This window comes from Opisthocomus hoazin, chromosome 7, assembly GCF_030867145.1.
Source record: "Opisthocomus hoazin isolate bOpiHoa1 chromosome 7, bOpiHoa1.hap1, whole genome shotgun sequence".
NCBI lineage: Eukaryota > Metazoa > Chordata > Aves > Opisthocomiformes > Opisthocomidae > Opisthocomus > Opisthocomus hoazin.
In genome coordinates, this window is record NC_134420.1 from 55,284,450 (window position 1) to 55,301,744 (window position 17,295).

At 45.0% G+C, this 17,295-nt stretch overlaps 2 protein-coding genes across 2 annotated transcripts in view; both read left to right on the forward strand.

Annotated features, from left to right (window-relative positions):
- The window catches only part of TDP1 (tyrosyl-DNA phosphodiesterase 1), a 55,168-nt gene extending 51,499 nt beyond the window's left edge, over window positions 1-3,669 (forward strand). The window contains exon 16 of the mRNA XM_075426783.1: window positions 3,206-3,669. Coding sequence (XP_075282898.1) covers window positions 3,206-3,279 — 74 coding nt within the window. The 3' untranslated portion in view covers window positions 3,280-3,669. The remainder of the gene's footprint in view (window positions 1-3,205) is intronic.
- Window positions 3,670-12,537: 8,868 nt separating this feature from the next.
- Window positions 12,538-17,295, forward strand: part of KCNK13 (potassium two pore domain channel subfamily K member 13) — an 81,453-nt gene continuing 76,695 nt past the window's right edge. Inside the window, exon 1 of the mRNA XM_075427317.1 lies at window positions 12,538-12,920. Coding sequence (XP_075283432.1) covers window positions 12,581-12,920 — 340 coding nt within the window. The 5' untranslated portion in view covers window positions 12,538-12,580. The remainder of the gene's footprint in view (window positions 12,921-17,295) is intronic.

Here is a 17,295-nt window from a genome sequence, read left to right on the forward strand (position 1 = left end):
CTCCACTCACAGGGCAGAAGACTTGTATTTTAAACTGCAGGAAGAGGATCACAAAGATGCTGTAATTGTATTTTATAATTTACTATTCAATTGCATGTTCCTGTAATTCACAGACTTCTCTGGTTTTGGCTGTACATACTGTACTGCCATCTGTCATACTTAGGAGAACATGAAGTTTTAAGATGGCTTGCAGGCCTGTTTCTGACCTACACAATATAGTGCATTTGTAAAATACTATTGTTAAAATTTGCGAAACAACCTTGTTGTACCATTGTCAGCTCGTGATTTAATATTCTGTAACATCATCTCAAAATGTGGGGGATTCTTTGAGTGATTAATTGGATGTACTTGAAAAAACTTGTCTTGTTCTCCAAGGCCTCTCTATCTTTCAATGAAATGTGAGAAGTCTACTCAGTTGTGCGAGAATTTTCAAAAGTCTGCCTGAGTATAACTGAAATAGCACTTTGCGATTTCAGATAATCTTAAAGTAGCAGGAGGGTAGGAATGGCCCTGTTCATTTTACAGTGTGCAAACTCTAGTGCTTGGGTTCTGCTGCTTGCAAGTGAGGCAAGAAGGAAGCGGTGGTACCGAGTCTCTAGGTAACACTAATTCCAATAAGGTGCAGTTGAGACAAAATTAGGGTATCGGAAATGAAGAACTGAACTGGAAAGGTGTGGAAGGTAGATATATTGAGCATACTTTAAAAATATGTACAGTGAAGCTATAAATAGGGAACAGTTAACCTTTTTTTTTTCCCCAGAAGACCAAAGGATTTAACTTTCAGAAGTTTGGCAATCGTTTTAGTGTGCAACAGTAAGCTGCTACAGTCATGCAGTATTTGTACACTGTCATTGTCTTGCTGCTATAGCTCCTATTAAAAGTGATAAATAATTTTAAATGGGATCTGACATTTTAAAAATAACTGAATTATAGTGTGTTTCAGCAATAGTTTTGCACGTGGCTTATTAAAATAGCATCAGGTGTTTTATAAAATCAGCAGCATCCCATTAATAGGACAAAGTTCTAAGTACATTAGTAGCTACCTTAAGAAATTTTTAATAAGATAACCACATAAAAAAAAATTCAGTATTGAAGCCTCTCAGAGTGCTTTAAGGGGTGACTGAAGATATTTCTGTAAATCTGAGTCTTCCCCTGCCTGTATGTTTTGCTGAATTAAACAGTAACTGCAGATGGTGGTGAAGATGGATAGGTCCAAGCTGCATAATATACTCCAAGTGACAGATTCCAGTGCTTGAGTGGACTGGATTTATTCTGATGTCATAGACAAGAGGTCAATGATCAAATCTGAATGAACGCTTAAAATCCTCAATGCTTTTTCCAACATTTGCTTCATTCTGTACCAATTCTTATAACCATTAAAGTTTGCTATGCAGTAAGGTATTCACCTAATATACAAAAGGTACACATAGCTCTCAAGCAGGAGACTGATAAAAGCAGCTTAGGGAAATAATGGTGCTACTTTTTCTCTTTTTAAGAGGTCACTCAAATTCTGTGTATCCTGCAGATGACCCAGAAACCTAGAGACGTTTTTTGGCAGTGCACTGTGAGTTAAGTGCTATAGTTTCTTCTGGTTTCTGATGCCTTGTATTTTTTTGTGCTTGGATGTCACCTATTCACTGTAACCAAAATCTAACCAACTACTTCTTCCACCTAGAAGCTATATCATTATTTTAAACCAGGAGAAGACATGGATGTTTGCTTTTGTTGTCCTCTTCTAATAACTTAATGTGAAAGATGGCGTTTGTTGCATGGGCTTTCTTTTTCTGGTGATCACATTCCTGTGATTGTAACATCCCTATCAGTCTTCATAACTCTAAAAGTAATCTTTTTTCAAGTCAGGCAGATTCAGTTCTGTTGTAATTTGAAGCATTTTCCTACTACCCTCTTACTACTGTAAACAGACCCTTTTGTAAACCATTTGCATAACTGGAATACGTTTCACTGCAACATACAGAACTACAGTTCTAGAATTAAATACACTCTGTAGCAAATAATAAGGAGTATTTGGTAGGAATGCTCTCCCTGCCCCATGTTTAAATGGCATGGTACAGTGTACTGTTGTGTAATTTACACATACCTTCATTACTACTTCTGTCATTTCTTACTTTCCTCTTCTTGCTGCAGTAATTCACACTTCATATATTGAGAGCTGGCATTGGATCCTGTAAACTTTAAATTAGACGACAGTAATCATAATAGCTTATCTAAAATTTCAATTGACAAGTGCATAGCAAATCTTTTAGCAAGTATACATAGTGTATCATGTAGATGAGTAGCTTGTTATTTGATAAATGAACTACTCCCATCATCCTCAGTACAATTCAGTTTAATCTATGCATTGTACAGATTAATGTAGATTGTTGTATAGATTATTTTGTAGGTGGAGAAAAGAAGCAGGCTGGAGTTACACAAGCTTCTTGTTTGAGAAAAATGCCTGAAAGGATTGAAGGAGTTTTCTCTGTATTTTAGTAGGAGTAGCCTGAGAGAAGTAGAATAATAGCTTGGCTTTGCAGGCCAGCTGCTTTTCTGCAATGTGTATCTGGTAGGAGGAAGAGCCTAGAGCATGTTGCAGAGCTAGCAACTGGCTCCTGCTGCGTTGCCTTTGCTCCTTCCCAAGAGAGGGAATGGCTTCTGCATTCTGTGAACTGGAGGGAGGGAACTGCCTGCTGCAGACCTGTTGCTCGTCTAAAGATACGATGTTTGAAGTAGTGAGGTGTGAACTTGAACATTTCAGAGGTCAAGGCAGCGTCATTCTTAGATACTGAATTCTTACTGTCTGTGTGAAAAATACTAGTATGTTACAGCACTTACTTATAATTCTGTTGGGTTAAGAGATATGCAGCACAGAACTTGCTGCCTATGGGCCAGACTGAATTTGGTTGCATTACTGTCCTTGTATACTGTCTGAAATACAATTCTTTTACAGCTGGTGGGGAGTACGTTGAGTTATAATAGTTATATTTAAAATAATATTTGGGGGGAAAGAAAGCCTTTTGAAAACTCTAAATCTTATCGTTTAAAAAAAAGCTGAATAAAAATTTCCTGTAAACTGAAATTGCACATGGGGTTATGGGAAAAACAGTGGGAATTTTGAGCTTTCTCTAAAGGGCGGAGAGGAACAGGATCAAAATTTTACATTTAATAACGGAATTTGTCATGGGCATGTTTTTGTTTTGGTTTACAGATCAACCGTGGATTTGGAATATTCCTTACACTGACGCCCCTGATACACATGGAAATATGTGGGTTCCATCATGAATGTTACCAGTATTCTGTGACATTTCACTTACTGACACTGAGCCTGCCACACTACTTGCAAGACCGCTTATTTCTGGTTTTTAAGCTATAGTGTCTGCTATAATGGCTAATTTGTAGTTAAAAGAAACATTAAAATGTTGATAATGGGGGGACTGTTGGTGCATCCATAACTGTATTATTATAAATGAACCTACATTTTTAAATAATTTTTTATATGCATTTTCTTTACTGTGGTTCCTAATATACTTTTCAAGATTAAAACAAGTGTAGACTGTTCTTGGAGATTGTTTCTTCATTTTTAGCTGTAACGAATTTAAAATCTACTGTTCTGCGAGACTGTCAGTTGGCCCCAGCAGCTGGAATAAAAATTGTGTGTGAAATTTAAATAAAAATAAAGTCAATCTTGTTTATACATCCTTTGTTCCATCTTCCTGAAGTGTGTACATTTCAAATTGGATTGAAACTTTGCTTTGCAATTATAACTTCTCATGTAAGCTCTAATATTTGCTGCTTTGTCGTCTTGAAGTATTTGACTTCCTGTCAGTTATTTCCTAATCATCTTTCTTTTCCCCCCCCTCTTGCAGACACCCAAGTACTGTCCAAAACGCTGAATTGAAGTGGATGGGCTTGGGTGCTGAAGAGTAGTCTTGAATAGTGCTGTGGGATGAATGAACAACTGGTCCTGCAGCCTGGAAATCTTGTAACACAGTGTGGTGCGTCACTCAGAATCCCTTCTGGATCCCAGATAATCTGGCTGGGTAGCTGTCCAGGTCTATGTCATTCATTTTGCAGTGTCTTTCCCCAAGATGGTTTGGAGTGTGCTGGGAGTGCAGTAGCTCCTGATGTCTATCTAATGTCTATACCCGTTTCATTCAAAAATTACCATACAAAAGGTGTGCATTTAGGAAATTGTCATGGCATCTGGTTAGCAAGGAGAAGTTTTCTTTCATTTTGCTATGCCATCACAGACCAATCCACAGAGAAACTCTATGGTTAAGTACTGCTTCTTTTCGATCTTTCATATCCTTTCCCTGTTGTTCTGCCCTCTCTAGTTACATTCAACTTCTCTGGTGCAGTTGTCAGATGGTATTTCAAATGAAAAAGGTTATGGCTTTGAGTTACTGTTTGGGAAATTACTGTACAGTCTTCTTATTCAAAGGGTAAGTGGAGCTAGCTGGTGGAATAGCTTTGCCTATAACACAGAGGAATTTTACACTCACTTTTTGCTCATTTCTTAGCTTGTGTTGGCAATTTAGAGGCCCAGTAATCATTATTATTGCTTTATCCAGTTTTGAGAACTTTGCAAATAATGTGAGCCAAGTACAGGTCGGAGTGCTGCTGGGATGTCCACAGAACAGACAGCGAGATTGTTTTCTGCTTTCACCTTCCCTCGATTCTGTATGCGGAATCTTTACTGTTTATGCTACGTGCAGAAACTGATTCTGTCCCTAATGAGTCTGAAAAGACAGGGATCTGGGAAGGTAACATGAAAATGGGGCGGTGTGCTCTGAAAACTGAGATAACAAATTCATAGCCATTGTTACACTTTCTTTTTAACAGAGTATTATCATTCTTTTCATTCTGTGAGAACTGGAGAAGTTCTGAAGATGTCTTCATATGAGGAAAGCTTTAAGAGTTCTAGAAGGCTGGCTAACAATTAATAGACATTCATCCTTAATTTATGAAGAATGTGATTTATTAATGTTACACATATGAGTATTTCTATTTTTGTCATAGAGTGGTTTGACCAGCTCTGAGGCATTCCTGGTTAAATTCTAGCTGGAATTTTTTGGTTTCCAGGAACTTGGCACGATTTAACTTCAGCTCTGCAGGGCTCAGATTAATGCAGTGTCAGGAGATCCTTCTAAAGTTCGTCGGTGGCAACAAGTAAACCAAATGATCGGTTCTGCCAGGAAAATGCAGGAACTTTTTCCGACGCGGAGCTGTGACCCAGAGCAGCTTGGGCTGTGGTACAGGCGTGCAAGCGAGGCACTGCTGTGTGGCCGAGGCGGAGGAAAGGCTGGAGGCTGGGGCTTTGGTTTGCCGGGCAGGATGGGGTGTGAGGTGAACTAATGGTTCAAATAAAGGTTGAGTTTGGTTGAAACAGGTACACGTGTAGTTCTGGTTTAACTTTTTAAACAATGCTCTTCCAGAATGGCAGAGAAAATCTGTTTTGAAGAAACTGTCCGAAGAGAACTAAAACCCCAGGGTAGCAGCAGTCTTTTGCAGTGAGTCCTATGCAACCCAAACACAGCTGGGCTGCATGGCAGGTTGGAGCTGGACGGAAGGCGCTTGACAAAACCCTTGGCCAGCAAATGCTGTTTAATTGCAATTTTCTAGATGTGCAGCCCCTCAGGTGCCAGGAGAGACTCAAGAACACTTCTTAACTGTCCAAGTAAAACTTTAAAAATTTTTTTTTGTGCAGAATATTTTGAAATTCCATTTTTTGTACCACCCTGATCACATTTTGTTCATGTCAGGGCCCTAACATTTGGAAAGTGGAGCTATGAATAAAGGTAAGGAGAAAACAGACAAATTAGTCCAACCCACAGCAGAAGTGTTTGACATATGTAACTGAATTTGACACTGGGATCTTTGGTTGAAGTGATATTTAGGTATGAGACCCATGTGCTGCTTTATTTTTAAAAGGTAGTTTGGATTTAAAAAAAAAATAAAAAGGCAATAGCATTGTCTGTAGAAGTGCATTGTCTGTAGAAGTAATTGTTATTCAGCACATCTTTTTTACTCAGCAAATTGCTGATTAATTTCTGTTGCTACTGCTGAGAATGAACCTGTTCTCATGCCCCTTCAAAATCAAGTGTTTTCTGTTACAATGGAGTAAGAATTTATTGTTAATGCATGTCAGTACACGCTGGTGCAAACAATGTGCGTATGTTTCTGCAGTGCTGCTAATTAGGTTGTAAAGAAGGACATAGTGCATCTTTCTGTGCCTAAATGGCTAAAGCAATTTGATCAAGCCCTGGCCAATTTGGTGGCTAATGCAATTGGTTATGTTTTGTAAAAGCTGAACTGACTCCTACCGCCCGGCTGAGCAAAGTCCCGTACTGCTGTTATAAACCATCCATCAGAGAGGTCGCAGCGTGGGAGGACAGCACACTCTGCAAGGCTGCCGTACACCCTGCGGAAGGAGAGATCGAGGTCGACGACTGGAAACTTGGTTTCACAGTGGCACTTCAATACTGGACTTCACTGGTGCAGCCATTAACATAATGGTATAATACCAGTTTACTCCTGCCTGGGACAAGAAAGGAAACTTAGTGGTTGCTTGTGATTCTGAAAAGGTTAAATCTGCTGTCAAGCGCAGCGTAACATGATGCAGTTTCTGACTGGCGTTCACGTAGTAAAGCAATGATCAAATTCTGGTTTGTTCCAGACTGTGATACAATGATCTATCTGGAGTCTTCACCACAGGTGAGGTTAAAGCCAGCATCACAGAAGGTGGAAAGGCGTAATAGGTGCCACACATTCTGTTCCACGCTAGGTGTGCAAACATGCAGTCATGTTATAGCTGTCTCGTTTGGTGGCTTTCCTAAATGTGCTAATGTGCTTTTTTCTGCAATTAGTGATACATTAATTCCTTGTACCTTCTTCTGCTAAGGCTCTCTATGGTTTTGATATTCCAGCCTGTCTTCCAGTAAACAAATATGAACGCAGTGACAGAAGTAACGGCACAAAAAATGCCAAGTAAATGAAAATTAATAAAGAGATATGTGATAACCAAGAACTGAATATTGAAATCAGTAAATTAATATAATATATAGATATTCACTGTGACATACTCTGGCTACCCAGTGTGTGCATTTGAAAAAGCTAGAATGGAGATGTAATGTTCTTTATGATGCTAGATGCTGCCTAATCCCACAGATATTTCTACTGATGTCAGTGAAGTTGCTGACATTTCACAGCTGTGGAATTAATCACTGTGACCCAGGATGTCAGAACGTTAGCCGAACACTGACAGTAGTCACACCATTCCCTCTCTGACATCTGGGTTTCTTTTAATCTGTGCAACAGTAACTGGCATCGTGAAGGGCAAAAGAAAGAAACACAGCAGAGTACTGGAGGCTGAAAAGAGCTGTGTAAGTTCGGAGAAAGAAGTTTCTATGTTAATCTACAGTCTTTATATCCTTGGCTTTTTTTTCTTTTTTGTAATATACTAGCTTTTCTGCTTCTCCTTTTATCAAAATTTTGTCACTACTTGCACTAATTCCCAGTTACTGCTTTCTAAATGTTGCTGCAGTGTTTTCAAGGTATTGTGACCCCGTTGTGCTAATCAGAGCAAGAAGTTCATCCTTCAGTTGAAAGTATTTTCCATTGCTTAGAATGGAGGAATGTGAGGGGGCTCCTGGATTCTCCTACTTTTTTTCTGACTCTGTTCTGACTTTACAAAGGTTCTTTCATGTGTCTCCATTTCTCCCGTAACAGGCAAATCACTGCCGTACACAGTTCTGGTACCAAGAAGCATGAACAAACAAGAAACTTTGCTCTGGGTTGTGGTTGTTTGTTATGCAGTTTGGAAAACTAAGCTATCAACCGATGGTGTTGTTCTTGTGTGTTGAAATGCTGGAAGATGAACAGCATGCAAATGTGAAGTGGCTTCCAAAAGTGGCAGTTGTTCTTGAAGACAGCTCTTGAGGGGTCCTTTGTAATGGCTTTTAAGCCCTGTCTATCTCTGCCTCCCTTTCCCAATTGTAAAATTTAATTTGCAAATATCTTTTTTAAAAAATGCCCTTATAGGGTATTCCTTAAGTATAAATGAAATACTGTCTTCCCCAAGAAGACTGGAATATGATTATCAGCCACACTTCAGTGACTGATGTGAAAGAGATGGGAAAAGTTTTCACAATTCTCATTCCTGAAAATCTCTTATACAGCCAGGTTCAGTCACCTTTACTGCTATCTGTCTTCTGCTTTGAGAGAGATGAGGACACTAGATAAAGGCCAGAAGCAACATTCTAGCTGAGCATGAGCCAGCAGTGTGCCCAGGTGGCCCAGAAGACCAACAGCATCCTGGCTTGTATCAGGAACAGTGTGGCCAGCAGGAGTAGGGAAGTGATTGTGCCCCTGTACTCGGCACTGGTGAGGCTGCACCTCCAGTACTGTGTTCAGTTTTGGGCCCCTCACTACAGGAAGGACATTGAGGTGCTGGAGGGGGCTGATGAAGGGTCTAGAGAACAAGTCTTATGAGGAGTGGCTGAGGGAGCTGGGGCTGTTTAGTCTGGAGAAAATGAGGCTGAGGGGAGACCCTCTCGCTCTCTACAGCTACCTGAAAGGAGGTTGTAGTGAGGCGGGTGTTGGTCTCTTCTCCCAGGTAACTAGCGATAGGACGAGAGGCAATGGCCTCAAGTTGCATCAGGGGAGGTTTAGATTGGATATTAGGAATAATTTCTTTTCTGAAAGAGTGGTCAGGCATTGGAACAGGCTGCCTAGGGAGGTGGTTGAGTCACCATCCCTGGAGGTGTTTAAAATACAAGTAGATGCAGAACTTAGGGACATGGTTTAGTGGTGGTCTTGGCAGTGTTAGGTTAAAGGTTGGACTCCATGATCATAAGCGCTTTTTCCAGCCTAAATGATTCTATGATTCTACGGTTCCTTACTTCACATTCAGTAGGAGTCCCTCAGAGATACAATCTCTTGAAACACTTGGCAAAGCAACAGGGACGTTGAAAAATTTAGCCCACCTCAGATGCTCCAAGTGTCATATGTTCATGAAGTTTTGGGAATTTTTTTTAAATCAGTTTGTTAACATCAAGGTAATTAAGTTCTGGAAGAAGTTTTGTTCAGCATCAAAGGTAATAGAAGGCTGGTTTCTTTGCTCCTCTAGTAAGATGTTTCATTATGTATAAAATTTGCTTGGGACTAAACTGCAGCTCTCCCCTAGCTTCTCCAGTGATAAGCAGTGCGTTTTAGTCAAGTGTACCAGCTTATTACTTCCAAAGGAGATGTTTAATTAAAAAGTACTGACACTGTCAATGAGACAGAGTAACTAAATCTCTACATGAGTCTTCCAAGTAATTTGCTGATGCATTAGTAATAGCTCTGTTCTGACTGCACATTTGTTGGCAATCATTACTACAGTGCTCAGTGACAGTAGCTTTCTTGACTACAGGGTTATTGTTTAACATTATCAACAGAACTAGTAAATACATTGATTTTTTCCTATTGTTTACAATCATGCTAAGCCTCACCACCACCAATCTTTTTGTCACTAAAAGCCCACACACATAGGCACAAGGAAGCTGCACGCTCGTGGCGCTGAGGGGCAAGGCAAACCTAGCAGGTCTCCTGATAACCATGCCACAAGTGACTGTATTGGGGTTAATGGCAAGGCATTCAGCGTTCGGCCTCACCAGACGTTGACTTCGATTTGGGGTTAATTTCAATGTCAGCAGCATGTTTAATCATTTTTTTTACCTAAAACTGACAGATAACTTTTTCTCTTTCCTTATGCCAGTGAACATGTTGCACTTCTTTATTCAGGCTTGCTTAAATGCTCTGAGCGGGTGACTGCATCATTGCACGTGTTCTCCACACGCTCAAGTTTTTCCAGCTATCTACCCAAGAGCAATGGGAATAGTGACCTTTTTTATGTGGAAGTATTCTTTAGAATAAGTACCTTAGTTAAAACAGGGGAAGTAACAGCAGAAAATGAACTTAAAACAACAAAAGGTGCCACACCTGTGAGATTTGTCAGCCATCTTCTCATTTTCTACTTCAGGACTCCAGTCAATATCAAGTCACACTTGCTCTGTCCCTTAATACGGAGCATATCCTTAAAAAGCCACTTTCTCTAAGAGGTTAAATCACTGCATGTCCTTTATAGCACTTTAGTTTGGTGAAGACTGGGTTTGATAAATTATGGGAACTTGCAATTTTTGATGTCCAGTGACAGCAGTATACTTCATTGTCTTTCAAAACCGTGCCAGATATTCTTACCTGCATTAATGTAATGATCCCTCTACACCGAAGACCAACACAAAAATAACTATTCCTCACTAACAAAATAACACGTAAATAATAGGAGGAACTCAGTAGCCTTGAATAATTTTCCTTGGATAATTCTTTGGGGAAAGTGATTGTTCTCCACATTCCTTTGGGCAATCACGTTGATGTCACAGCTGCAAGCAGCTAAAGGCTCTTATTCCTGCCGTGCTAATCCAAGCTACCCAAGAACAACTTCGATAGATGGAGACTTCGGTGCAGACTGTGGGTGCTTCTGCTGCCTCGGCTGCCTGGGAGATCACTGGTTTTGATCCATCTTCTTTCTGGCTGGCAAGGACTGGCAAAGCAGGGAAACAGCATTTTTTTTCCTCTCTAATAGGCACTATCAATAATTTCAAAGATACACCAGCATTTTTTATGGAAGCATATGGTCACCTGTAGGACTTGGCACAGAGTCTGGTTAGTTTGACTGGCAACTCCTCTTCCTCTTTTTTCTGTCTGTTTAATGTCTTCCAGCGTTGCTGCTAATTTTAATTGCCATATGTCAGTCTATGGTGAAGACTAACGAAGAGGGAATAAAATCCTGCAACACGATGTGTTCCGTATCACCTATGAATAACAGCAGGAAAAAAAAACAAGAGGAAGCACGAGTGTTTCAATGAGACTTTCAATGAGTCTCTTCAGTGGTGCCCAGCGACAGGACAAGGGGCAATGGGCACAAAATGAAGCACAGGAAGTTCCGTCTGAACATGAGGAAGAACTTCTTCCCTCTGAGGGTGATGGAGCACTGGAACAGGCTGCCCAGGGAGGTTGTGGAGTCTCCTTCTCTGCAGATATTCAAGACTCGCCTGGACAAGGTCCTGTGCAGCCTGCTGTAGGTGACCCTGCTTCGGCAGGGGGGTTGGACTAGATGACCCACAGAGGTCCCTTCCAACTCCTACCATTCTGTGATTCTGTGAGTCCCATTCATCCTTGTCTGTCAGTTTACTGTGCAAGGTGGGAAACGGACTCGGCTTCTCTCTGTGCCGTGTGGATTTTGTCGCCATGCAGCTCCTCTCTGGAACGCCGGCGCTGAACAGCCCCCAGCCCACCCCTAGGGCTCAGACCAGCACCCCGGACACAAACACGCACCCCTCGGGCGCTCTTACCCGAAGCACAGGATTATCTGCTGCTGAGGGAGATTTGTAATTACGGAGATCTTGCTGTTAGCCCCCATCTCATTTTAACTGCCACATAATTAATAGAAAATGGGGGGGGGGGGGAACAAAGTAAATGTCGTAGTCATACGTCATTAACCTGCTTTCTGAAACAAAATCTGTGCAGGCTGTCCTGCAGTGGGCAGAGTGTTTATATCCCGATATGTTTCACGGAGCTGAATTCTCGCCCCCGGTCATTTTAAAGCAGAATTCAGCCCTGCAGTGATTGCCCGACATTGCCAAGTTTGGCTTTGTTCAGTAACAACGCTTTTTCCAGAAGGTTTGGACCGAGAGCTCTTTGACCCCGAGACCCGCGCCTACCCGGACCCCACCGCGGCCGGGGGGCGGCCCCCGCCCCCCCGCGCCCTCCCGCACCGCGCCGGGGGCCGGGGCCGGTAGCCGGGCCTGCCGGGAACCGGGTGCCCTCTTTTGGCAAAAGGCAGAAAATTTTGGCGTACCGGCACCTGCCGACACTCGCTCCAGGTCTCGGTCCGAGGCTCCGTCCCGCCCGGGAAGGCGGCGGGCGCCGGGGCGGGGGGGAGTTGCCCTCAGGGGCCATGGCGTCCCGCCCCGCCGCGCCCTGCCCGCAGCACCGGGGAGACCCCTCGGGGGCGGCGGCCGCGGCTCGGCGGAGGGGAGCTGCCCTCAGGGGCGATGCGCGGGCAGGCCGGGGTCGGGGCGGGGGTGCCCCGCGGCGGCGGGGGTGGGCGGCGGGGGGAGCTGCCGCCGGTCCCGCCTGGCCCCCCCGGCGGGCAGGAGGCGCCTGGCCGTGCCTGTCCCCGCGCCCCGCTCCGACGTGCTCGGGGCGGGGGAAGGAAGGGGATATGAAACCGGCGGGGCCGGGCGCCCGGCGGCGGGGCTGCGGGGCGCTGCGGGCCGGGCCGGGCGGTTCCCTCGCCCTCAGGATGCGCCGCAGCCCGGAGCCCGTCGGCCGCGGGGCCGCGGCGGGGCAGCGCCCTGTCCCGGGGGCGGAGGTGCCCGCCGGCCGCTCGCCGCCGCGGGCCCCGCGGCGCCCTGAGCTCCGCGGCCGCGGCCCCGCGCTCGCCTGGCGGGCGGCGCCGTGATGCCCGGCGGCGGCGGCGGCGGCGGGAGGGCCCCGACGTAGCGTGTCGGCGCGGCAGCCCGGTCCCGCGGGGCGGAGGATGGCGTGCGGCGGCGGCGGCTGCTGCTCCATCGCGGGTCGCCTGAACGCGGACAACGCGCGGTTCCTGCTGCTGGCGGTGCTGATCGTGCTGTACATGCTGTGCGGCGCCGCCGTCTTCTCGGCCATCGAGCTGCCCACGGAGCGGGAGGCCAAGGAGCGCTGGGAGCAGCGGCTGGAGAACTTCACCCGGCGCCACAACCTCAGCCGCGCCGAGCTCCGCCGCTTCCTCCGAGAGTACGAGGAGGCCAGCGGGGCCGGCATCCGCGTCGATGACATCCGGCCCCGGTGGGACTTCACCGGCGCTTTCTACTTCGTGGGCACCGTCGTTTCCACCATCGGTGAGCGGCGGCGGAGGGGCGGGCGGTGAGGGCGGCCGGGGGCGCGCAGCCCCCCTCTCCTCTCCGGCTCCCCGGGCTTACGGCGGGCGTCGTGCCGGGGCCGGGCACGGCCCTTTCGCCCCGCTGCCCCGTGCGTTACCCCCCCCCGTCTCCGAATCCTGGGAAATCCTGCTGTCGCGGGTCCGGAGGTAGGTGGCTTCGTAGGCTGTGAGCTCGGAAGGGACCTTCCTGAGCTTCTAGCCTGGCCTGGACGAGAACCGTGAAACAGGTTTCGTAGTGTCCGGCTGCAGAGTGTGCGCCTTGGGGAGGCTGGGCTTCAAACCGCCCGGGTTGCTGCTCTGCTGGCTTGCTGAGGCGGAATCAACAAGTGGGTGGGCACCGCTCGTTTCGTTGGTGAATAAACCCCGGGTTTATTCAGGTTGAGGGAGCCTTCAGGGGAAGGTGACATCGAATGGAAGTGCCGGGGGGGCTGACAGGGGTACAGTGCGATGAAAAGGGGCAGCCCCAGGGACAGACATGAGCATCCCGGGGAGCTGGTGGGTGGCAACAGCAAGGCTTCCTTCGGGCGGCCCCGGAGAGACGGAGCTGGCTTTCGTTAGAGGCGGGCAGTCTTGTGTGCATTTACCACTGTGGCAAATGGGGTCACCAAATCTTGGTAACGCTGTCTGGAGTTCACATCAGTCTTCCTCCATGTGCGAAACACACACTGGGGAATGATTATTTAATTAGCAACAGCAGTTCTTCAGGACCTCTCCGTTAACACTCGTTCCTCAAAGCAGAGTTCAGAGGTGCCTCGCTTTATGTGGGATGTGCGAGAGCTTGTGCTGTCCTGCAGGCTGTAGAATACCTGACGCTTTCCAGTGGTTCTGCTGAACCTGTCCCTAATACGGAGTTTCTTAGGTCCAGAGCTGTTTGTGACAGATGTCATGAAGCTGGTTTTATAGTTCCTTAGGGCATCAAGATTTGGGTGTTTTGTGTCCTTGGACCGTAAGTCTGTAAGACCCAAGGACTATGCCTGAATGTTCTGCTGAACTGATAAAGTGACTTACAGCATTGTTAAGCCCATTTTTGCAAACTGCCATAGTTTGTTTGTCATAGTAGCATCTCCCTTAAGGTGTGCTTCTTTATGATCAAAATACAGTGTTGACGCTAACCTTTGCTGCAGCCGTAAAATTGTAGTAAAGAGAGCTGGGACCAGACTTCCAAAGTCCACCTGGTTCACCCCAGTTCCTATCTATGTGACTTTTTTTTTCCTGAAAGACATTTTTTTCAAGCTGCCATTCTGAACCTGTACTGTTGGAGATCCCACAACTTCCACCAGGAATCCAGCCTTGTGGAATGTTACCCTCACCAGGAAAAAAGGTTTTCCTGATGCCTACCTTACTGCAGTTCAGTGACTTGCATTGTTTTTGTCTTACTATCCCTCATACCCGGAGCCCAAAGACTGTTGGTACGCGTCCCTTCACTCTTCTCTCAATTCAGAAAGCCACAGTGTTGTAACCCGCCCTTTGTAGTGATACAGTTATTTCTCACACGTATTAACTGATGCCAGTAGTTCTTAACATTAATAGAACCCTTTTCCTTCAGATCAAGTACGGTCTGTAGACTTCAGTGATTTGCACCCTGTCCCCTCTTTTGACTTGGTGTTGCTCTTTCTCAGTCTTGTCAGTGGTGTCACTTTCTCTGTGTGTTTTATCAATTGCATCATTATTTCTCAATCCTGCCAGTGGTGTTGCACTCCTTCAATCACAGCAATGGCATCACTCTTTCTTAATCTTCCCAGTAGCATTGCTGTTCTGTGAGAGTGATCTTGTGTTTCAGCCCTTTGTCTTAGCTTGTGCTGCAGGCTAGGCTCTCCGGACACTCACGAGACTGTTGTGCTTTGGCCAGATTCCCTCAGCCGTGCCACGCAGGAGCGCTGTCCTGCAGGCTCTGCAACCACATGTTTGCTTTTATCAGTCCTATCGGGCTCCTAACAATAGAATGCGTTTACACCTCTCGGATCAATTTTTTTTCTCTCTTCTTGGCCCTTTCTGAATGGTCCACATCTTCTTTCATGCCCCAGTACGGTGCCCCCAGATTAAAGTATTACTCTAGCTGCGACCTTGGTAGTGCTGAGGAAAGCAGAAGGATTATTTCATGAGTTTTTCAGCCTATAGTTATGGTGGCTCTATACATTTTTTCAGTTCTAAATAAAATTTGGTGCCTTCAGTTAAAAGTACTTTTTTCAGGAATAGATGCTTTTATGGCATATTTCTAATATCAGCTAAGCTTCCACACTCGGTACTATGTGCTGGCATAGAAGCTTTTGATTTAGCAGGTAGATTGTTGTAAAAGCAGTCATCTTTTATTTCTCTTGTAAACTTTATATCATATTATTTTTTTCTCTATTGCATAGTGAAAATTGTTTTGCTAGTCTACCAGAGTAAATTTATTTTTTCTGCAGTAACTAAGGTGACCCTAACCACTTTGATATACTGCTAAAGCATCACTCAAACATTACCTGTAACATCAGTGGCTTCCCATATGTTAGCTAGAAAGAAATACCGTCATGTATTTTTGGCTTTGAGAGGAAAGAAGAGAGTTTTGCAATATCTAAGGGAATAATACTATCTTTTTAATTAAGATTCACATAAAATTTTTGTCACGTAGATATTGGAGCATGGTATCAGCACATTGAGTCAAAAGGTGAAAACTAAATATAGCCAGCTTATTTTCATTTGTCAAGAAAAAACAAAGCTACACAGAACCAAACTAATAAAGAATAAATAACTTTTCTCAGTTGAGTAATTTGGAATCTGTTTCATAAAAAGGTTTATTCCTATTAGCCCTCAGCCTGTACCTCCTAGTTTTGATGTGTCTTTTGCTTAGTGTGATCCAGCACTAAGGTTACCTATACAGTAGGTGGAAACATTAGAAATGTAAGAAGGTAGCCACAAATACCTGCCCAACTGGGAGACTGCCTGGACTAGTCAGGAGGTGATGCTGAGGAAGAAGATGGGGTCGAAGCCTCTCCATCCCATGAAGACAGGTGCCTAACTCTAACCCACAGGGAGGACCAGACCCCACATGTGTGTAGTGGGCTCCTCCACAAGCCCACTCTGGTTTCTGATCAGCCCTTCATCAGGTCATGTAGTGTCCCTTTTGCCTAGAAATGGGGTGGTAGTAGCACTGTTTCGGGATGTGAGACATCAGAGCAACTTATCTCTCAGCAAGGACCTGAAGCAACATCCCCATGTCTCAGCAGAGTGCCCTGACTACCGGTCTGGGGAGTAACTTTGAGCCGGGACTCTCAGTGTTTTCTGTTGAAATTCTTCCACTTCCCATAGACTGATAAAGTATTCTGCAGACCAGAAAGCAAAACAAGATCTAAGTCCCAATTTGCTCTTCCGTGAATGTTTATGCGGTTTATACAGGGAGGTGTGCAGCATTTGGTAGGCTCTGGGTGCTCAGCAACATTAGGCTGTAAGGTCGCATCATTGTCAGGCGCTCTGATGTCTAAGCACCTCTGCGGTGTCCAGGGACAGTAGTGCCTCCAAGAGGTAGGGAGCTGCTGGCCAAGTGTTTGAAGATCTACGTCTTGGATCACTGCTTATCTTTCGTGACACACACCTGGGCACCCTCAATTCCATTGAAAATAGGTGAACACCACTACCCTTGAGCAATACAGAGGGTTAGCGTACTGGCGTATTCGCAGCATCTAGATCCTCCTCCACTCTTTGAAACCACTGAAAAAAACTTTTATTGTCTTTAGTTGCATCAGTTGAAGAGTTTGTCAGTGCATCAAGACACCCTTATCTCATGTACAGTTGTTTTTCTTTGAATAACTCAAGAAAATTGACATTTCAAGAAAACTGAAACCCCCACCCCAGCCCGTATTATGACCTTGATTAAAAGCTCCGTATTTTAACTGTAAATAGAATCAAATGTATTTTGTCATAAAAGCATAGCCTGAAGCAACTCCTCAAATGGAGGTGTGATATGACTCCACTTTTCACGGGCTGGTGGGGGTTGGAGGGGATCTCTGGAGATCATCTAGTCTGACCCCTGTGCTCTGAGCAGGGTCAGCTACCGCTGAGCTGCTCAGGGCCATGTCCTGTCAGGGTTTGGGTGTGTCCATGGATGGAGACTACATAAGCGCTCAGGGCAACCTGTGCCTGTGTTTGACCACCCTCACGGTAAAAGAGGGGTTTTTTCTCCTGTTCAAATGAAATTTCCTGTATTTCAATTTGTGCCCATTGCCTCTTGTCTTTGCTGTGGGAACTGTCTGTAAGCAGTGAGGCAAAGGAGGAAATTATATCATCTTCACAAAGTGAGGTACATTTTCTGGAGAAATTGTCAAAATTTTTGTCCTTGCTCTCTGCAAGAAGCTGCA